Raw genomic sequence first — 23,522 nt, forward strand, 5'->3', positions numbered from 1 at the left:
GCTGTCCTGGAACTCACTCTGTAGACCAGGCTGGCCTGGAACTGAGAAATCCGCCTGCCTCTGCCTCCCGAGTGCTGGGATTAAAGGCATGCGCCACCACGCCCGGCTCCAAAAAAGTTTTTATCCTGTTGTTTTTCAACGGTCTCGACCTTGTTTTTCAAGCAGGTCAGTCAATGCCTTACAGCCTGTCTTCAGAAAGCATACAGCTCACCTCCAGCAAAAGCAGGTGGCAGAAATTCATTGATATGAAGAAGCATTTTAAGTATATATTGTGGCTTTGGTCTGATTTGGGAATAAGGTGTGCTATGAGGGCCGGTCAGTCAATGATGGGCAACCAGATTTCGGAACTATATCAATCTAAGACAGAGGTATATGCCAAGAGGCCGTGGTTTATTAATAATACACCACAGAGCCATGTTTGTACAAAATAAACACAAGCAAGCTGCATACATTCTCCTTGACGGATAAGAATAGTTCCGGAAAAATCTGAGTCCCCAAGCCAAGTGCGGCCGCCAGCCACCATAACTCCCAGGCAGGACTATGGAGCATAAATAAATTTTATGCCTCAGTCCAGCTAATTTTTATTATATATTTAGGGAAGAATTTTAGCCTCCCTCAGCCTTGAAGCAGGCTGATCCAGACTTTGACCTTGCTGCCACTAAGAAGGAGATTACCTAGGGTAGAGCCTTCTGACCTTGATGGCTCTATTTGCTCTTCTCCAAGACTCTGTTTCCTACTGAAAGGTCCTTGAGACATTCTGGAGACACACCCTGTAGATTGCTTTCCGGTTGGCTCCAGGCACCCAAAATGGGCTGGTGATGGATGGGCCTACCCTCTTTATAAGCATGGACTTTCAGTAAACTTCAGAGGCTTTGAACAGAAGGGTTTGTCTTGGTCTCATTCTTTTCTCGCCATCTGATCTCTTTAAGTCCCAGCCTGCCTTTCAGGGGAACTGAGTTCACGTGGCCGCGGGCAGCTACAGTACATCAGAGATAAAGTGGGATCCCTGCGTGTCTGTCTGTCTGTCTGTTCACTTGTGTGACCTCTGATTCTGGTTTACTCAGGTTCAGCTTTCTGGCTTTCTGGGAGCCTTCTCGTAGAGAGGATCCCATCTGGATTGTCGAGGTGAGAGGCAGAAGTGCCAGACCATCACAGGCCATGAGACACAGAGGACACTCTGGTCTCCTCTTCTGGGAGAAGGACCCTAAGAAGGTCTCTATCCATCTGGGATGGGAATTAATTGTTCCCAGCTGTCTGATTTGGTTTTTATTCTGTGGTGGTCGCCTGGAGGAAGGTTTCTGTGTGTGTCTCTCTGTGTTTGGATTGGTTTTGTTTTTGTGGTATTATTGGGACACTTTATCTGGAAGGATTCTGTGTGTGTTTTGTGTGTCTCTCTGTGTTTGGACTTAGACTGACGACTCCCTACTCGTTCTCCTTTTATTATTGCGACTGTGGAGCTATGGCCGTGGATGTTGAGACTGCTGAAAGTGAAATGGGGGAGGCTGAAAGAGTGGCCGCAGTCCCGAGCCCAGCTTTGGGGTTGGCTTTCAGAGGCCACCAACCTGATGTCCGGCTCCTGGGAATGCAGCCAGCTAAGAACACTGCTGGCACAGGGCCCCCATTCCTATCCCCCTTGTGCTCCCTTCAGGGGTATGTAGTGCCAGGCAGTGAAGCAAGGTTGTTCTTGGATACCTGAGGTGGAGCAAGTGGAGGAGTTCCACAAAAGGCCACTAGGCCAAGCCATGTGCTGGATCTGACAAAGGTAATAGGTAAAAACAAGAGTTTTTTTTTTTTTTTTTTGTTGTTGTTATTGTTTTTAAAGAGAGAGGATGAGAAAGACAGATGTATAGAAGTAGAGGTCTGGAAGGAAGTGAGTTAAGACTGTAAAATGAGCAAAGCTTCAGTAGACTCAGGAGACATAGATGACAGTGACAAATAAAGAGATTAGCAGTGAGGAAAATTAAAAATAGAGATAAAGGAGATCAGAGAGATTTCAGAGATAAGAGACCCATTTTTACAGAATGTGTACACCGAGCCTTAGAGATTAATGCCTGGAACTACAAATAAAGAATTTTCCTTTTCCTTGTCAGTGTAAACAAATTCAAGACCACAGCTGCCAGGAATGACCATCTCTGAAAAAACTTCTCTACCCCACTTCAGTCTAATGTCCTATGAAAACTACAAACTGCTTTGGCCTTGCTGATTGCTGACAGAGTTTTCTGCTAAATTAAAATTATCTCTGGAGAGAAACACTCTAGAGCCACAAGGCTGGTAAAAGAATAAAAAGCAATAATGCCCTGCTAATATGTGATAATTTATTTATGATTTTCATTTTTGTTTGCTAAACATAGTTTCATATCATATGTGATCTCACAGAATGCCAGGCTCTGCTAGTCAACAAGGGTTCCCTAACTCTCCATTGCATCAGTTGCACCAGTGTTCCTCCCTCATGTAGGTGCCAAATACTGTCCTACAGTGCATGAGAAAAATACCCTTGTGACATTAGCTGCTGTGTGTTTTATCCTTGTTTATTTAACAATGTGAGCATTCATCATTCTGTCATTGAGACATTTTCTGACTCAGTAAAAAATCAGTGATGATAATTTATTATTGTGTGAAAAACATAAACAGTTTCCTAGTAGTTAAAAACTAACTATAAAATGAACATCCTACATATTAGATTAATTCATTCTGAGATAAAAATTATCATATAACTTGTGCGCATGTTTTAAAATACCCTAAGCAGATATCTAGCATCCTTCTTGTCACATCTAAAATAATTGCTAGACAAGTGATATTAATTAGATAAAAGTGTGTCTACTAATAATGTTATTGCTTGCTTTTTATTTCCTGATACCAATAAAACATTTTGAAGTTTCTTTCCCCAGAACACTAATTTGTGCACATGATCTTTAATAAAAATCAGTGGCTTATCTCTTTTTATGTGGGTTACCATAGGCCACATGCCACGTACCTTAAGAGTCCATTTGGTGGTCAGAGGTCCTGTGGATTGACTAGTGTTTACAGAGTTTTGTCCTTAACAGTTCAAATGGTAAAATGACAAATAGGATGTTAGACACTAAAGCTACACTGTCATTCTGTTGGTTTCTAGTTTTAAAGACAGCGATTAAAAAAAGACATTTTTAAATCATGTGTCTGACTTGTTGCTAATTGTGGTTTTGCTATGGTTCATCTATTTTAAAAGAGTCTAACCCTGATTGGCTTCAAACCCCCTATATAGTCCAATGACCACGAGCTCCTGATTCTCCTGCCTCCACTTCCTATGTTCTGGGTTTAGAAGCATATCCCACTTCATGACTTCATTCATCTATCTGAAAGAAGATTTGTTTAGGAAACTTCCAATACCCAACAGTAATAATTGTTTTAAAAAGTGGACAAAAAACTTGACTAGACACTTCACCAAAGAAGGTATATGTATAACAGATAAACATATGAAAAATGTCCAGCTACCAATGGTGTGTATAACTTGCTTATGTTAAATGAGTATAGATTTGGTGTTGTTCAAAAGGTGTTTATGTAACTAAGTGATGAACAAGTCCTCTGGTGACTTAATATTTAGGCATCACTAGTTCATGTTCTATAAAAATATTATTTAATTTGCATGTTCCCCTGAGACTTAATCCCTTTTTCCTTCCACTTTGTCATTCCTTGCTATAAATGTGGGTCATGTCAGAAAATACAATGATGGCTCTCCACAAACATCCAAGGAGTTACAGCCTGTTTTGTTTTGAATGTACACCAGGCTATTTACCTGTGTTTCTTTACCCCCAAATACAGTGTTGTGAACATTTTAATGATATGTTTGTGACATGTGAATCATGGGATTTTGTTTGTCTGTAACCTGCATTTTCATGTTGCATCAAGATTGTCTGTTATGAAAACCAGTATGTAGTGCTCTAGCATGCTTGTAATGAAACATATAATAAAGAATGGACCCTAGGAAATTAGCACATGCTGATAAGGCTAGCACTTAAAAATTATAAACAGAGCTGGGCATAGTTGTGCATGCCTTTAATCCCAGCACTCAGGAGGCAGAGGCAGGTGGATTTCTGAGTTGGAGGCCAGCCTGGTCTACAGAGTGTGTTCCAGGACAGCCAGGGCTACACAAAGAAACCCTGTCTCAAAAAACAACAACAACAACAACAACAACAACAACAACAACAAAAAGATAAACAGAAATAATAAAAAGCCAAGAAATTACATAAAGATAAGAGACAAGAAAAAAAACTTACACAAAATGCTGGCCACAACAGTCAGAAAAACTAGAGAGATTAGTAAAGATAGAACCTGGCAACAGAAGATCAATGTGTTTACTATAAAAAAAAAGGACACTGGGCAAGAGACTGCCCCAACAAGAAGAGGAGGAGCCCCCCATGTGACCAAACCCACCTGTTCGTGGCTCAAAGTAAAAGGATAGCAAAAGGGGTGCTAACACAGAAGCTGAGTACTTAAAATGATCAGTGCTCTACCTGTTGAAGAAGCTACAAAAGAGTCTGTGTTTCATATTCCCCCAACAACCAGTGCAAAAATGTTAAAACGTTCCTGGGCACTTCGGGCTTTTACAGATTGTAGATTCCAGGTTTTGCTTAATTAAAGAGATAAATAGCTCTCTGTATAAAAACAAATAAAGAACAACAGGCCTTGGATGCCATTAAGACTGCCCTAATGTCGGCTCCAGCTTTATGCCTCCCAGATGTGACTGAGAACAAAGACATTGCCAAAATGGTTTCTTACTCAGAGATTGGGGCCCTGGAAGAGACCTGTGGCATACTTATCCAAGAAATTAGACCCTGTGGCTATAGGGTGGCCTGCTTGCCTACACATAATGGCAGCTGTGACCTTACTGGTCAAGGACAAAGATAAATTGACTCTGGGACAGAACTTGGTGCATGCCCTAAAAAGTGTGGTTCAGTCCCCTGATTGATGGCTGACTAATGCTTGCATGACTCATTACCATTCTCTGTTGGTCATCTCTGATAGATTCACTTTTGCCTCCCACAAGTCTGAACTCCGCTACCCTGCTCACAGAACCAAACTGTAAGGGAGTTCTTAGTGAGACACATAGGTACCATGAAAATCTGACAGATAGTCACTAGAGAGTGGAGGTATTACTTGGTATACAGACTGGAACAGATATGTAGAAGAAGAAAGAAAACATGGTAAGTACAGTTGAGGTAGCTGAACACAGGCCCTGCCAGAGAACACATCGGCTCAAAAGGAAGCACCTTAAGGCCTTGGAATTAAGAAAAGGAAAAAGACTAAACATCTACACAGATAGTAAGTATGTTTTTGCCACAGCCCACATCCCTGAGACCATATAACAACAGAAGATTCTACTGACATAAAAATTAAATTAAAAAAAATACTGGTTCTACTGAAGGGCTTCCATGACACCATTAACTTTCCTAGTTACCATAAGAGTGATACAATGATAACAACAGACAACATGATAACAACAGACAATGACATTATAGATTGAGAGGCTTGAGCGGTTACAGCCATGGGCCTGCTGTAGTTCCTGGCAATGGAGCTCCAGTTTGCCTAAAGAGCAGAAGACTTAGCCTTCATTTCCAAAGATTCCAGTCACCAGTTCAACAAAAATAAGAGACTGTGGTACACCTCAAGGAAAAGAATATCTTTCCATAAAGACAAGCAGAGGCTGTGATCAAACAGATGCACCAGTGGACTCATTTAGGTGTTAGCAAGCTCATCAAGACATTTTTCCAAGACGAAGTATCATGTACCAGGTTTAAAAGACCTTATAGAGTAGGTGGTGCACAAGTGTGTACCCTGCCAGAAAGTTAATGTCTGCCACAAAACAGTGGATCCAAGAAAGAGGTACTGGAAACATAGATTTGGTGTCTACTGGGAAGTAGACTTTGCTAAAAAAAAATGAGTATAAATATGTTCTGTCTTTTGTGAATATGTTCTCAAGATAAATAAAAGCTTTTCCTTATAAAAATAAGACTGCTCAGATGGTCATCAAAAAGAGTATTAAATTTTTTTTCAAGGTTTACAGTGCCCATAACAATAGGGTCAGATAATGGCCCTGCCTTTGTTGCCCAGGTAAGTCTGGTGTGACCAAGAGTTAGAGATCAAATAAAAATTACATTGTATATAGAGACCTCAGAGCTCAGGACAAATAAAAGGAATAAATAAAACCCTAAAAAAATCTTTGACAAAATTAACCACAAAGACTGGTGCAGACCAGAATGGTGCTCCTTCCCCTTGCCCTATTCAGAACCAGAAATGCTCCCTCTTAATTTAGTCTTACCTTTCTGAGATCCTTTATGGGGCTCTCCTGCCCATCACTGTCTTAAATGATGTGTTTAAACCCACATGTTGTTTTAATAATGATCTGTACGCTAAGTTAAAAAACTTGCAGGTGGTGAAAAAGGACAACTGACTACAAGCAAACGAGCCTGATACCCCAAAGACATATCACGAGTTCCAGGTTAGAGATCTGATCTATGTGCACCTACATCATGCCCAGACCTTCAAACATCACTAAAAGGGTCCCTGCCTGGTTCTGTTTACTACCCCTTCTCATCCTGTTTTCTGTTCTTAACCTTTGGCCCACACATCCTTAATTGCTTAAATACAAGTTTTAATGCTCAGACAATAATATCAGTAGCTACAACCAAGTGAGACATCATTTCAAGATTGAAATGTACCAGAGAGAAAGGGGGAAATGTAATATCCAAAATAAATTCAAGACTACCCAGTACCTTCCCCCTTCAAAAGGACTTGTGAAACTGTACTAACAGGACAAGTACAGAGTCAGATAAAAAGCTGGCTGACTAAACAAATATAGAAACATAGTTTTAACAGTCAAAATTACTAAGCTTCCAAAACAAGATTAACAATTCCCCTGCCCGGCCTCACACTAAAAACCTCAGGGAAATACAAATTGAGAGTCACCCTATACAAACCAACCAATGTCTAAAAAGGTTATTGGCTATTAATTAAAATAAGCCATGGTGCCTAAATCCTGGCCTTATAAAAGTATACAAAGTGTGTTCTTTCTTTGTTCTGGGTCTCTCCTCTGACCTGTGTGCTGAAAAGGGGTTCCCCAACATGTTGGATAAGTAAAATCCTCACATATTTTACAACATAGCAGTCTCTGTGGTCTTTGTGTGAGTGAGGGTCTTTTGACAAACTACAATATTTGGTTGGTAGTTGGCCGTGTTCTCAATGAGGACACAAACACAGTGCTTTGGAGATAAAGTGGGATCCTTGTCTGTCTGTCTGTCTGTCTGTCTGTCTGTCTGTCTGTCTGTCTGTCTGACTGTCTGTTCACTTGTGTGACCTCTGATTCTGGTTTTCTCAGTTTTTGTTTTCTGGCTTTCTCGTGGCCTTCTCATAGAGAGAATTCTATGTGGATTGACATGGTGATAGGCAGAGAAGTCAGAACTTCGAGACCCAAGAGACACAGAGGACACTCTGGTCTACCCTTCTGGAAGAAGGACCTTACAAAGGTCTCTCTCCATCTGGGCTGGATAGTAATCGTTCCTGGCAGTCAGATTTGGTTTTTATTCTGTGGTGGTCACCTGGAGGAATGTTTCTGTGTGTGTCTCTCTGTGTTTTAATTTGATTTGTTCTTTTGGTGTTATTGTGACACTTTATCTGGAACGTTTCATTTGTGTTTTGTGTGTCTCTTTGTGTTTGGACTTAGACTGACGACTCCCTACTTAGTCCCCTTTTATTATTGTGACTGTTGGGCCGTGGCCCTGGATGTTGAAACTGATGAAAGTGAAATAGAGGAGGCTGTAAGAGTGGCCGGGTCCCTGAGCCCAGCTTTGGGGTTGGCTCCCCGAGGCCACGTATCTGATGTCCAGGTCCTGGGGGTGCAGTCAGCTAAGAACAGTGCTGGCGCAGGGTCCCCATTCCTATTTCCCTTGTGCCCCCTTCAGGGCTGTATGACGTGAGAGTGTGGTGCATGGCTGTCCTTGGATCACTAAGGTGGAGCCAGAAGAGGGAGTTCACAAAAGGCCACAAGGCCCAGCCACACACCTGATATGACCAAGGTAATGGGTTAAAAACAAGAGTTAAAAAAAAAAAAAAAGGAGAGAAGATGAGAAAGACAGATGTAAAGAAGTAGAGGTCTGGAAGGAAGTGAGTTAAGACTGTTTAAAGAGCAAAGCTTCAGTAGACTCAGGAGACATAGATGACAGTGACAAATAAAGAGATTAGCAGTGAGGAAAATTAAAAATAGAGATAAAGGAGATCAGAGAGATTTCAGAGATAAGAGACCCATTTTTGAAGAATGTGTACACCGAGCCTTAGAGATTAATGTCTGGAACTGCAAATAAAGAATTTTCCTTTTCCTTGTCAGTGTAAACAAATTCAAGACCACAGCTGCCAGGAATGACCATCTCTGAAAAAACTTCCCTACCCCACTTCAGTCTAATGTCCGATGAAAAGTACAAACTGCTTTGGCCTTGCTGATTGCTGACAGAGTTTTCTGCTAAATTAAAATTATCTCTGGAGAGACACACTCTAGAGCCACAAGGCTGGTAAAAGAATAAAAAGCAATAATGCTCTGCTAATATGTGATAATTTATTTATGATTTTCATTTTAGTTGGTTTGCTAAACATAGTTTCATATCATATGTGATCTCACAGAATGCCAGGCTTTGCTAGTCAACAAGGGTTCCCTAGCCCTCCTTTGCAGCAGTGGTGCCAGTGTTCCTCCTTTGTGTAGGTGCCAAATACTGTCCTACATTGCATGAGGAAAAAAGCCTTTGTGACATGAGCTGCTGTGTGTTCTGTCCTTGTTTATTTAACAATGTGAGCATTCATCATTCTGTCATTGAGACATTTTCTGACTCAGTAAAAATCAGTGATGATAATTTATTAATATGTGAAAAACATAAACAGTTTCCTGGTAGTTAAAAACCAACTATAAAATGAACATCCTACATATTAGATCAATTCATTCTGAGACTAAAATTATCATATAACTTGGCACATGTTTTAAGATACCCTAAACAGATATCTAGCATTTTTCTTGTCATATTTTAAATAATTTCTAGCTAAGTGATATTAATCAGATAAAAATGTGTCTACTAATAATGTTATTGCTTGCTTTTTATTTCCTGATACCAATAAAATATTGTGAAGTTTCCTTCTCTGGAATACTAATTTTTGTACATGATCTTTAATAAAAGTTAGTGGCTTATCTCTTTTTACCTCCGTTACCATAGGCCACATGCCACGTACCTTAAGAGTACATTTGGTGGTCAGAGGTCCTGTGGAGTGCCTAGTGCTTACATTTAAAACAGTTTTGTCCTTAACAGTTCAAATGGTAAGCCGACAAATAGAGTGTTACTCATTAAAGCTACACTGTCATTCTGTTGGTTTCTAGTTGACAAACAGAGATTAAAAAAGATACTTTTAAATCATGTGTCTGACTTGTTGCCCATTGTGGTTTTGCTATGGTTTGTTTATTTTAAAAGAGTCTAACCCTGATTGGCTTCACACCCCCTGTATAGTCCAATGACCTTGAGCTCCTGGTCCTCCTGCCTCCACTTCCTGAGTTCTGGGTTTAGCAGCATATCCCACTTCAAGACTTCATACATCTATCTGATAAAAGATTTGTGTAAAAAACTTCCAACACCCAAATGTAATAATTCTTTAAAAAAGTGGACAAAAGACTTGACTAGACACTTCACCAAAGAAGGTATATGTATGACAGATTAACACATGAAAAATGTTCAGCTAGCTACCAATGGTGTGTATAATTTGCTTATGTTAAATGTGTGTAGATTTGGTGTTGTTCAAAAGGTGTTTATGTAGCTAAGTGATGAACAAGTCCTCTGGTGACTTAATATTTAGACATCACTAGTTTGTATTCTATCAAGAGATTATTGAATTTGCGTGTTCTCCTGAGACTAAAGCTCTTTTTCCTTCCATTTTGTCATCCCTTGCTATAAATGTGGGTCATGTCAGAAAATACGATGATGACTCTCCACAGACTTTCCAAGGAGTTACAGACTTTTGTTTTGAATTTGCACCAGGATATTTACCTGGGGTTGTTTACCCCAAAAGACACTGTTATGTACATTTTAATGATATGTTTGTGACATGTGAATCATGAGATTTTGTTTGTCTGTAACCTGCTTTTTCATGTTGCTTCAAGATTATCTGTTATGAAAAACAATGTAGATTTCTAACATGCTTGTAAGGAAACATATAACAAAGAGTAGAACCTAGCAAAGTAGCACATGCTGATAATGCTAGCACTTGAAAATGATAAACAGAAGTAATAAAAAGCCAAGAAATTAAAAAGAAATAAGATACAAGAAAAAAAAAACTTACATAAAATACGGGCCACAATAGTCAGAAAAACTAGTTAGAACCTGGCAACAGAAGATCAATGTGTTTACTATAAAGAAAAAAGAACACTGGGCAAGAGACTGCCCCAACAAGAAGAGGAGGAGCCCCCCACATGACCAAACACTTCCAACTGTTTGTGGCTCAAAGTAAAAGGATAGCAAAAGGGGTGCTAACACAGAAGCTGAGTACTTAAAAGAGGCCGGTGCCCTACCTGTTGAAGAAGCTACAAAATAGAGCGTTTTTCTTATTCACCCACAAACCAGTGCAAAAACGTTAAAAAAGTTCCTGGCCACTGCTGGCTTGCACAGATTGGAGATTTCAGGTTTTGCTGAATTAAAGATATAAACAACCCTTTGTATAAAATAATAAAGAACAACAGGCCTTGTATGCCATTAAGACTGCCCTAATGTCGGCTACAGCTTTAGGCCTCCCGGAGGTGACTGAGAACAAAAATATTGCCAAAAGGGTTCTTATTCAGAGATTGGGGCCCTGGAAGAGACCTGTGGCATACTTATCCAAGAAATTAGACCCTGTGGCTATAGAATGGCTGCTTGCCCCCACACAGTGGCAGCTGTGACCTTACCGGTCAAGGACAAAGATAAATTGACTCTGGGACAGAACTTGGTGCACGCCCTAAAAAGTGTGATTTAGCCCCCTGATTGATGGCTGACTAATGCTCGCATGACTCATTACCAGACTCTGTTGTTCAACTTTGATAGAGTCACTTTTGCCTTCTGCAAGTCTGAACTCAGCTACCCAGATCATAGACCCAGACTGTATGTGATTTCTTACTGAGACACAATAGTGGCGTGAAAATCTAACAGACCAGTTACTAGAGGGTGCAGACATTACCTGGTTCACAGACTGGAACAGCTATCTAAAAGAAGAAAGAGAACATGCCAGAACAGCTGTGGTAGCTGGACAAGGCCCTGCCAGAGAACACATCAACTCAAAAGGAAGAATGATTGCTCACACTAAAGCCTTGGAATTAAGAAAAGGAAAAAAAAAAACACTCAGCATCTACATGGATAGCAGGTACGCTTTTGCCACAGCCCCCGTCCATGGGGCCATCTATCAACAGAGGAGTCTACTGACATCACATGAAATAAATACTGGTTCTACTGAAGGGCTTCTACGACCCTGCCAAGGTAAACGTCATCCAGTGTCCTAGTCAGCAGAACATATGAGAAAGTTTCCTTGTAATGGCAGGCTGTCCAGGAGCAGCTACCTAGGCCTTAACATTCCATCTAGGCCTTACTATTTTACCTAGGTCCTAACAGTAAACCTGTCTCATATGATTAGTGACTGAACTTAGAGACATAAATTCACAATATTCTTCCCTTCCAGAAGATTTAATAAGAAGGGAATGCATTTAAAAAATGTTAAAAAGAAAACCATGGCTTTCTTTATGTTGTACAATCACAAGACAAAATATAGAATAGTATTTTAGCTAAGTATATGTGTATGGATGGGTATGTGCAGGTGTTGGAAGGCTGAAGCTGGAATTAGAGACAGTTGTGAGCCATGGGACAAGGGTTCTGGAAATCAAAGGATGTCTGAACTATGCAAGAACAGTCCATTCTCTCCGTCTCCGTCTCCGTATTTTGAGACAAGGTTTTTCTGTGAAGCCCTGGCTGTCCTGGAATTCACTGTGTAGACCAGGCTGGCCTCAAATTCAGAGACCCACCTGTCTCTGCCTCCTGAGTGCTGGGATTAAAGGTGTGCACCACCACTGCCTTTCTAACAGTCTATACTCTTTTTTTTTTTTGTGGTTTTTCGAGACAGGGTTTCTCTGTGTAGCTCTGGCTGTCCTGGAACTCACTTTGTAGACCAGGCTGGCCTCGAACTCAGAAATCCGCCTGCCTCTGCCTTCCGAGTGCTGGGATTAAAGGCATGCGCCACCACGCCCGGCTCTATACTCTTACCAACCCATCATAGTTAGCTTTAATCCCGAGCCTCAGCAGGAGGACTGTATACTTTAGGGCAGCTTCCGCCACACAGTTAAACTCTGGTGAAAACACAACAAAATTCCATCAGGTTGGTGGAATTACAGAAGAGAGAGTTTATTCTATACACGGTCTACATCTGTGATTTTAATATGAGAATCATAGTTGTTATCAAGAAGTGGTCAGACACATTTTTTAAATATATATATACACTATATCCTGGATTCTGACCCAGTGAATGCAGGGTTCAGTTTTCGTCTCCCATCTCTTTCTTGATCCAGTAAACAATTCAGTATCTTGGTGTAGAAGCCATATCCCTCACCACACCCAATGCCCCAGGATACGATGCCCGTAGCCACCCAGATATCACGATTTCTGTCGCTGACTGCAAAAACACTCCCACTGTCCCCCTGGCAGGCGTCTTGCTCTATATTTGGGTCCCCAGAACAGAACATATTTTGAGAAAATACATCATTATCCTTTTTTGTCCGGAGCCATCTCTGGCATGCCTCTCTGTCAGCTACAGGCAGTCTGACAAACCTGAGATCGAAAGCTAACTTATCTTCTGTTATCCCGAATCCGCTGACATAACCCATGAGGCCTTTGCCATAGAAGGTCTCATTGTCTGGGAGACAGATGGGGAGGAGTTCGGGGCCCAGTGTCACACTGTTTTCCAGCTCCAGTAGAGCAATATCTCCTTCAAAATTGTTAGGTTCATCTTGGCGGTAGTCTGGGTGGATGATGACCCGACGGACTGGGTGATGTCCCAGTTTTTGGATCTGTTCCATGTTTGTGTGGCCCAGGAAAACAAGCGTTTTGGGGTTGGTGTTGTTTTTTCTTTTGTTGTGATGCTTGGGGTAGATGGTGTGGGCTGCTGTGAGGATCCAGCGGTCTCCAAGCAGGGCCCCACCCCCTCGGTTGTGGATAAGGGTGAAGGCCTGCCAGGGGAAGTTGCCTGGCCTGGCTGTCTGCCCTCCAATGATGCGCTCCTTCTGTGTCACTGGGTTGACAGGTTTCCCACACACTGCAGAGAGACAGGATGAGAACCTGTCAGCTGCAGGTTCCAGCCCCTTCTTCCTTCTTTTGTTCATCGCTCCCCCATCCCCCACACCCCCAACATTCCCCCCCAATCCCCTCTTCTGCTGCAGCTCCTAACTCTCCTCGCCTTCCTCTCCTTTCCTCTGCCTATACCTCTCTCTCTCTCTCTCTCTTCTTTGTATTCCTTTTCCCATAGTCCCTTCTTCCACCCATTCTTGGCTAACTCTCCCTGTTCTTACTAATTCTTTCTGGGAATTTCTCTTGACTTTATTCTCCAATTCCTTGTCCATATGAGCACTAGACCATCAGGACTAGTTTAGATTTTCTGTACCTCTCTCTTTTTCCTGGCACACACTCTCTCGCTCCTTTTCCTTACTCCTCATCGGGTGTTTCCCTTGGAGTTAAAGCATCACCTTACTTGATCTCTCTTCCCTCCCACCCCCCACCCCCGATACTGCAAATGACATCTGGCTCATCCACCCTTTACCTGGCAGACACCGGGGCATTTTCTCTCCTTCCTCTTCATTCTTCCAAATGCCTTGGGCTGTGCAGGTATATATCCCTGAGGATTAAAAGAGTTTGTGTCAAGGCTGGAGGTGGTGGGCCAGAAAAGCAGGCAGCAGAGGCCATTGGACACTGAAGGTGTTATAGAGGGAGTTGGAGAAAGGAGACGCCATAATCAAGGAGCAAAATTAACTGGTTCAAATGTATATAGATATATAATGCTAAAAAGACTCTGTACATGTATTTTGTCTTATTGTTGAGTGAAAAAATAAAAACTGCAGAATACTTAGCTATATATATTTGGAAGGAAGCCATCTGAGTTTACCAGTGACTGCATCTTGATAGCAGGATTACAGATGATAATGCCATGTCTTCCTTCCTGTATAACTCTTTCCAGGATTTATTGTTAAGAACAGGCTGACCTTGAATTTGCTATATAGCCCAAGCTGACCATGAATTCTCCATCCTCAGCTATAGTAACCCAAATGCTGGTATTCTGGGAGTGCAGGACCACATCCAGCAATAGCCACATCGTCTGATTGCTGTCACTCTGCCCTTTGGTTACTGAGTATTTTATCTGCATTATCTCGTTTAAATATGGTGACACTTTCAAGCATGTATTAAGTTCATTTTTAAAATGAGGAAACTAAAATTGAGTCCTTCCTTCCTTCCATATTTCCAGTGTTGAATATGTAACTCCGGGACTCTCACATGGTAGATAAGTCCTTAGTCTTGAATTTTTTTTTTTGTATAATTTAAAGAGACATTTTAGTTAGATGTGGTGGTATGTACCTATAATCCCTGGGGTATAGAGATAGGAAGATTAGGTGTTTAAAATCATCCTCATCTATACAAAGTTTGGAGGGAGGGAGGGAGGGAGGGAGGGAGGGAGGGAGCGAGCGAGCGAGCGAGCGAGAGAGAGAGAGAGAGAGAGAGAGAGAGAGAGAGAGAGAGAAGACGGACAACAGAATATTAAAGATACCAGTGGGGCATGCTGGGACTATAGATCAATGGTAATAGTGCATACTTTGAATTCATGAGAGATGCCCTAGGTCCAATCTCCATGACTACAGTAAGCTGACCATCCTACGCACAGATGAGTTTGAGAATCGTTAAGTAAACCTGAATGCTTAAAGATCACAACATGGCAGCCTGAGCATGGGAGCTTAGAGGGGGAATGTCACTGTACATGTGGTGGTGGTGATGGTGGTGCCATGTTCTTAGTGATGGTAGAATGGATGGTAACAGTATTATTGGTCTCGCTAATGAGTGAGTATGGTGTAGACAGAGTGGATGCAGCGATGATAAAAGAGATGGTGGTGATGGTGATACTGATTTTGGTAATGGTCTTAGCGATGGTAATGTGTACTGGAGATTGCCTATGTTGGTGGTGCTAATATCAGTATGGCAGTGATGTTGGTGTTGCCTATGGCTTTGCAGGTGCTGGTGTTGGTTTGGTGGTGGCAATCGTTGGAGTTGGAAGTGATGATGGTGATGATGTTGGTATTGGTAGTGTGTCAGTGGTGGCTATGGTGGTATTATGCTGGTAGGGTGCTATTGGTGATTAGTGCATTGTTACTGGTAGTGGTAGTGTTGGTAATGGTTGTGGTGGTTAGAGGGTGGCTTAAGAGATTCAATTCTTAGCCAGGCTTGGTAGCACACACCTTTAATCCCAACACTTGGGAGGCAGAGGCAGGCAGATTTTTGAGTTCGAGCCCAGCCTGGTCTACAGAGTGAGTTCCAGAACAGCCAGGGATATACGGAAAAACCAAAACAAACAAACAAACAAAAAAACAAACACCCCCCCCCCAAAAAAAAACCCACAAGAGATTCAAGTCTTTGCTTTCCATTGGTTTGGTGTTCTTCTCTTCAAACTATTACTTTGTTTCTTAAGTGTTTTGTTTTTATTATTTTGGTCTTTTTGTTGTCGTGGGTGTTTGTTTGTTTGTTTGTTTTTGGCATTGTAATGTAGAATCCTTCAGTTGGTACTCAGGACTCCACTGAAGAAATGCCAGGTGTCTCTCAGAGCTGAAAGAGGAATAAGGACCGTGATGCGCCTCAATTCCTACCTCGCATGGACTCGCTGCTGCCAGCTCTCGTCAGCATCTTGTAATATGGTTCATGGCAGTGATACTGGATACTGGCTTCATAGGTGGTCACACCTTTTGTGGTGATGTAGTGGAAGTCCCCATTAGACAGGCTTTGGGGCTGCCCACAGTTCTTGACTTAGAGAGAATACAGGGTTGTAAGGAAGTGGAGGACACCTGTGCAAGACTTCAGTTGGGCAATTGGGGGTCTCCGGAACCTCAGAGAAGAATGGTCAGTAGGGTGCACACTTGCACTAGATAGGGTAAAATTCAGTTCTGGCAGAGACCATCAGGCCTGAGATGAGGCCTAAACAGCTTCTAAGGAACAAGCTAGGAGGCAGGACCCTTGGAGATGAGGGGTCTTTTTCCCTCCCAGCTCAAGTCTCAAGATTAAGGGATGTGACTTACTCATCCAGTTTGTGACTTACTCTTGCACCTGGGCATTGCACGATGCCATGTGCCATCATGCTGGCAAGCAGCTGTGAAGGAGAGTAGCGCCTGATTTCCCTGTTTAAGCCAAAGTTAGACATGCAGTCAGCAGACAGGCTCCCCTACTTCTAAGGTGCAAAACGTCTGTGGGAATGTGATGGCAGCTGTGTCCATCTCTTAGACCTCAGCTCCCTCACAGATGTGCCTCCTCCTCCCTCCTCCCCATTCTCCCTAGCTAGTGCTCTCAATCCAAGGCTGCAGATGGGATGCTGAATTCCAAAGCAGAAACTCACAGCAAGGTTAATTGGTAGGTTCAATAACTTTGTTTTTAGACCCTGGACTGTTTCCATAGACCCCCTGCTCCCTCCCAAAGTGTAATAAAGACAAGTCAGGATTGTACTTTTGTATCAAAATAAAGATCATTTTCTAGAGCAGACCCAGGCTTTTAGGCTTCTCCCTCTTCCTGAAACAGTCTACAAGCCAAGGTCTCCATCACACTCCCTCCCACACTGCAGTTTTATTAAAGCGCAGGGCTTCCCCTAATCTTCTAGTGCTACTTGGCGCTTTCATAGGTGTTTAATATGGTGACATCGCAGGTGAGTGGACAGTTGGCACAACATCAAAGAGTGACAGTCACTTGATAATATTGAAAAATATGGTTTTTTTTTTGAGACAAGGCTTTGTTATATAGCCTAGGCTGTCCTAGATTAGCTATGTAGCCCAGGCTGGCCTCAAATTCATGATTTTTCTCTCATGAGTTTCCTCATGAGTTACAGGTGTAGGTGCCACTGACCCTGGTTATAAATAACTTATTAAGAACAGCCATCAGATGGGTCTAAGGGCACTTGTAATCCCAGCACTCAGGAGGTAGAGACAGTATGATAGTTTAAATCTAGCCTGGGCTATACAGTGACACTGATAGTCACCAGCCTACCAGCCCACCATCCATTCTCTCTATCTATTTAACTCTCTCTGTCTCTCTGTCTCTGTCTCTCTGCCCTCCCTCTCTGTCTCTTTCTGTCTCTCTGTCTTTCTCTGTCTCTCTCTCTCATTTTTTTTTTTTTTTTTTTTTTGAGACAGGGCTTCTCTGTGTACCCCTGGCTGTTCTAGAACTCCCTCTGTAGATCAGGCTGCCCTTGAATTCAGTGATCTACTTGCCTCTACTGGCCTCTATGTCCTTAAGTGTTAGGATTAAGGTCATGAGCCACCACAGCCTCCCTAAGACATCAGGTTCATAAAGCAAAGCAAAGCAAAGCAAAGCAAAGCAAAGCAAAGCAAAGCAAAGCAAAGCAAAGCAAAGCAAAGCAAAGCAAAGCAAAGCGCAAAGCAAAGCAAAGCAAAGCAAAACAAAACAAAACAAAACAAGAAAAACAAACCCTTTGAGTGTTTTCTCTATGCAGACAAAGTATATTCTTTTTAGTCTTCTTTTCTGTACCTGGCCTTGAACCTAGGACCACCAGCATCCTTTTCAAGCCCTCTCCTTCTGAGCTATATCCTCAGTTCACTTTTTCACTTTTTACTTTGAGATGAGATCTCACAGAGTCATCCCTGTTGGTCTTGAACTTGCTCCATAAAGTGAGTGGACCTTGAACTTCGGTCCCTTTGATGTTTACTCAGATCTGAGGGCAGACTAATTCTTCCAGCCCAAACCTCCATGGCTCCATTTGAGATCTGCCCAACTCTTCCTCCTGGGATACCCAGAGGATCTGTCCCATGAGCCTCGGCCTCTTACCTCCATGAGCTGGTAGCCTTGCTTGCAGGTGACAATGAAGTAATCCTGGAACTGGTACTGAGGCTGCGGATCCTGGATGATGGTGAACTCATCCAGAGCCTTGGGCTGGGGGCACTTGATGGCTGTTGGTGAGGGCATGAGCTTGTCAGAGCCATTGGTCCCCTCCCGTTTCCCTTATTACTGGTAGGCAAGGGAGGCACCTACATATCTTATTTTAGTTTAGGGGTCTAGAGACAATACCCCAGGTCTCATGCATGTTCAACACAAGTTTCCCAGGAAGCCATGCTCCACCCTAACCCACTCACTTTCAGTGGTGTAGTGCAGCTTCCAGCCTTGGCTGTCCCCTGACTCATCTGTGAAGAACAGCAAATCCACTGCATTGCTGCTGGTGTCAAGGACTGGAGGCCTTTGCTTTCCACAGAATTCACCCAAGTTCTTTCCATTAGCGTAGATCTGATGGGAAAAGGGGAGGAGATCATGGTTAGTTCTCCAGTGGGGACATTTTTTACACAAGTCCCCTCGGGTGGCCAAGTGTAGGGGAGCTATTCTAGACCTCTATGATGCTGGTGAACAATGTGTCCCTGTCCCACTCAGTCCGAGGTCCCAGGAAGGAGCAGGGACCTGGGGAGCCATGTGAGTAAGGGAAAGAAAGTTTGAAGTCTAGCTCTACCTGGAGCTGGTCATAGGGGCAGTGCACTTGCTGGTGGTCATCAATTTCAAAAGGATCCAGGAACTTGAGGTGCACAGTGAGGCCCCTCTCCACTCGGATGCTGTAGTTGCAGCGTAGATCTGGTGGATAGGGCTGAGGGTATTCAAGGCTGGAGACATAGCCTGAGGGCTCCGTGTAGAGCTCACTGCTGCACTCAGCTATAGAAGCAGAATCAGAGGGGCTGTTAGGGTGTTAGGCTGGCCCAGCAAGCCTCTGCTCTGCCTTTGTCTACCCACCCTTCCCACTCGGCCTCACCCTGGCAGGATTGCCCATCTTTCTGAAGCTCGTAGCCAGGATGGCAGGAACAGAAGTAGCCTCCAACATAGTTGTGACACAGGTGTTGGCATCGGGGCTGCAAACCCTCTTCCACTGAGTTGGGCTGCGATGCACATTCATCAAGGTCTGGAAGGGATTCCAGAAGGAAGGGTTATGTTCCTCTCCACAGAGTTCTGGGGCGAGGTGTGCTACTGTTGTGCTATCTCTTCCTCTGTTCAGAGACTTTTGTGCGTTTTTTTTCCCCCCCTCAAAGAGTCATGTACCAGAAGCCTGGAGACAAAGTCCACTTCTGGCCCCTTTGGCTCTCTAAAGTTCTCTGGGATCTGCTTGGTGGTAGAAGAGGCCAGATGGTCAGACCCCATCTTGAGAGAGAGATAAGGAAAGCTAGGCTTCTGGCTTCTTTGGGTTCTGTTGAGGTTTGGTCTGTTGCTTTGTATTGCAATGCTAAATACTGGTCCCTGAGGTCTGGTTGTCCTTAGGGGCAAGAGAATCCTCACATCCACCAAGTGATACTGTGTAACTTGCTCTTTAATTTAGAACTGTTGGTTGAATAAAGATACCGGCAACCTATAGCTGGGCAGAAGAGAGGTAGGTAAAGTTTTGGTTCCCAAGCTTGGGGTCCAAGGAGGTCCATGATGAACGAGAGAGAAGGTGGAGAGAAGAGGAGAGCGATCATAAGAATTGCCCATGAGAAGCCGGGCGTGGTGGCGCACGCCTTTAATCCCAGCACTCGGGAGGCAGAGGCAGGCGGATTTCTGAGTTCGAGGCCAGCCTGGTCTACAAAGTGAGTTCCAGGACAGCCAGGGCTACACAGAGAAACCCTGTCTCGAAAAACCAAAAAAAAAAAAAAAAGAATTGCCCATGAGAGCTGCCCAGTCTGAGTAAGAGCTGCCCGGATGGAATATAGCCAATCATATCTCAGGGTTGTTAATGGGGGAAGTAGACATAGGAACATAGAGAGTTGATATCTGTTCAGCTCTATCACTGATGAAGGCTTATTATAAATATAAAAGTTTTATCTGGGAACTGAATGATCAAAGGGTAGAAATCCCCGATGGAGATTAAGAAATTACTACAACAGAGCTTAAACATGCCCCAGCCACACTCCCATGGCTGAGGCCAGAGTGAAGGGCTGGCTGTGGGGAGCACTCACCTACAGCCTTGTAGTAGGCCAGGAAGCCCTTGTAGAACATGATGGTCCCATTCTCCTCATTGGAGAAGTCTGTGTGGAAGGTCAGCAGCATCTTGTTTCCTTGGGACATGAGTTCCTTGCTTCCTGGGGGGTTGCCCAGGGGAGAATCCAGCTGCCCACAGAACCTCCCCAGTGTTTGCTTATCAGCAGAAATCTGTTGGAGGGAGGACAATGGAGAGAAGCTCTGCTAAGGAGTCTGGTCCCTTGTGGCAGCCAAGGCAACCCTCCTTGGATTGAATCATGATCTAATGTTACTATCTGTCAGATTTGGCTGCTGTGCACACCCTCAAGTGATGCTTTTGGGTCCATCTCTGTCTTTCATTAAGTTTGTTTTCTTAAGGTAGGATATCAATATGTAGCCTAGGCTAGCCTTAATGTCATTTATTAAGGTCTCTGTCTCTGTTGAGGGGTAGGTTACAGGGGCGTGTTACAGGGGCGTGTTACAGGGGCGTGTTACAGGGGCAGGTTACAGGTGCATGTTCCAGGGGCGTGTTCCAGGGGCGTGTTCCAGGGGCATGTTCCAGGGGCAGGTTACAGGGGCGTGTTCCAGTGGCGTTACAGGGGCGTGTTACAGGGGCAGGTTACAGGGGCAGGTTACAGGGGCGTGTTACATGTGGAGCCCAGAGGATTACTTGCAGGAGTCAGGTTTTCCCTCCATCATGGACATCCTTTGAATTGAACTCAAGGTTGTCAGGCTTAGAGGCAAGGGCCTTTATCCACTGAGCCATCTTGCCAGCTCTGGACTGGGATTGAGCCTGTTATTCTTCTGCCATCTTCCCAACTTTTGGCTAACCTGTCGCCTGCCATTGTGTGCCTGGTATGTCATCTCTTCCTTGTTTCCAATAATGTGCTTTATTAAATAGCCCGTGCTTGCCCAGGCCGGTCCAGAATGGTCTAAGTCTCCTTAATACCTGGGATCACAGGACTGCCCTACTATGCCCACCTTTTTGTTTATTTTGTTGTGCTTTCTACTTCATTGTTTGAAAAGCTGCTCTCAACTCAGCTTCCTGATAGACCCAGCTGAACATGATAGTACAAATGGTACCCAGAGGTCTCCGCACTGGACAGCATCACCTAGTATCTTCACTGCTTTGTCTCACAGATTCCTTACTTTTTTCAAAGCAGAAGACATTCTCCTTGCTAGCTTTGCCATGGGATGCACCCTTCCCTCAACACTGCAGACTTGTTGAGTCCTCTTTGTTGGGGAAGTGTGCGGGATTTCATGTTATTTTCTTAGCCTCCTGGCTGTTGCCTGAGCCTCATAGTGTGAGGAAGGGCATAGGCTCTGTTTGAATCCTGCCTTTTATTTTTACTGGATGTAGAAAGATGAGGCTAAGAAAAAACTCTTTGAAAGGTACATACAGGGGTGACCAAGGTCCTTGTCCTCCCTGAAGGACACGTGACACTTGTATTATGTTTCATTTCCTCTTGTTTTGGATGCAGTAGGTTGCCATACAGGGAAACTGAAGCATGGGTGTTTCTCAAGGTCTATGGTTAGCTGTGTCCTAACTCCAATACATAGTGAAATCTACTGGAACAAACTCCCCCATGCCTGCCCCTTTTCCTCATGAATCTCACTGAAGGCCTCAAAAGTCCACGGATACCTCCTCTATGGCACCAGAGACCCAAGGCCAGCATTTCTACAGAGCTGTACAGTGATGGGGTGCAGGCATATTGTCCAGAGTATTCAGAGCACAAACTTCCAGCTTTGTCTCCCCTCCCTCCCAATCTGACACCTACCTTAACATAGTCATAGAAGCAGCCTTCAGAAGGCTCCACGTCAAACTGCCAGAAGACCAGCTTCACCCTGTACCCCATGGGGACAGTGATCACAGTGGTTGTCTCCAAGTCACTGGGGTAAGGCTTGGGATACAGAGGAGAGGTCACCTCTCCATAGAGCTTCTGAGGGAGGTAGATGGAGCCCTCCACCCCATAGAACAGGGTCACCAGGAGGGCAAAGAGCAGCCTGTCGCAGAGAGAGGCAAGTGTTTGTGGGGCTGGAGGACCAAGGGTGTTGTGCAGCACTGTTGCCGTTTGAGCTGCCTTAGGCAGGAATGGGATGACTAAACTGCCTGGTTCTTCCCCCATGCCCATTGTAGACTTCATAGAGGTTCTGTAAGTGGGGGCACAGCAGCCTCTGTATCTGCTGCAGCTGAGTTCCTCCTAAGTCAGTGCCCAGTCCAGGGGCCACTGGGTTCTATAGCACTCCCCACCCCTAGCCCCTGAGCTGTCTTCTCTGTCCTTCTCTTTCATGCCCTTTCCTTCCAGGGGTAGGACTGGCTTGGGACCAGCTATCTGAGAGTGAAGTTTGCCTGTGATGGCTCTGCAAAGGTTCCCAAGGCTTCAGCAAGAAGCCCCTTGCTCCTGGGGAAACCCTTCTGGCATCTGACAAACACATGTGGGGTCTGAGAAATACATGTGGGGGGATTCTCTCCTCTCCCAGAGAGTTCCCTCCCCTCACTGTTACCCTGCTATGAACCCAGTGTCAAGAAAGGAGAGGCTCGCTCAGCTCATGGCTAAGGGTCTGGATCCTGGGAAGAGAGGCCTGAGGAGTGACCCTGAGAAGTATGTGCTCTGGAGCTGGGAGTATGGGAAAAAGGGTATTGTGTTCCTGTTCTTATTCCCCTTCCATTTCTTTTCCTATTCTTTTCTTCTTCTTCTTCTTATTTTTTAATAATATGGGCGCATGTTTGCTTCCTATGCCCAGCTCCTCTCTCCTCCCTTGGTACCATCAGTGTTACTCACATGTCTCAAGGCCAGTTTGTTTTGGGTCCTCAGCTCTCCTGACAGTCTTCAGGCACTGTAAGTTGAAGGAGGGAGTAGGCATACAGGGGAGGGAAGGATTGTGGCAGTGGAGGGTGTGACCACTCCTGGAGAAATGTTTCAGGGAATGAACCATTGGCATAAAGAAAAAACAAAAAAACAACAACAACAACAACAAAAAAAAAAACAAAAAAACCCTGAGTTCCCAGTTTAGGTTTGGTTTTGAAATCCTCGTTGCTTGCTGGCGCTATCTGGTGGTCAATGTGGGGAATGGCTGAGGCGATGGGATCTGAAGTTTTAGGGGAACTGGAAACATTTGGTTTGGAGGGCCAGACTCTGGGGTCTCTAAATCGGATTAACATTTTCTGGGAGACTTTCCCGGGGGCTGCTAGTTGCCCTTTATTCCAGGATCCTCGCTACAGGCATCGCAGACTGTCGAGGCACTTAAAGGCTCTGCTTTCTCATTGTCTCCTTTCTCACAATCATT

General features: G+C 44.0%; 1 protein-coding gene across 1 annotated transcript; it reads right to left on the reverse strand.

Moving 5' to 3' along the window:
• Nucleotides 1-12,552: 12,552 nt before the first annotated feature.
• On the reverse strand, nucleotides 12,553-23,139 carry LOC147003810 (complement C1r-A subcomponent-like). The gene is given in 12 exon segments (XM_085839934.1): nucleotides 12,553-12,592; nucleotides 12,594-13,329; nucleotides 13,831-13,905; nucleotides 15,917-16,072; nucleotides 16,363-16,441; nucleotides 18,096-18,217; nucleotides 18,401-18,548; nucleotides 18,766-18,962; nucleotides 19,060-19,206; nucleotides 20,234-20,426; nucleotides 22,013-22,238; nucleotides 23,018-23,139. Coding segments are annotated over 12 exon segments (2,121 nt in total). The 5' UTR covers nucleotides 23,020-23,139.
• Nucleotides 23,140-23,522: the final 383 nt, after the last annotated feature.

Source organism: Mus caroli, unplaced genomic scaffold (genome assembly GCF_978045245.1).
Source record: "Mus caroli unplaced genomic scaffold, Mus_caroli_1 scaffold_7, whole genome shotgun sequence".
Taxonomy (NCBI): domain Eukaryota; kingdom Metazoa; phylum Chordata; class Mammalia; order Rodentia; family Muridae; genus Mus; species Mus caroli.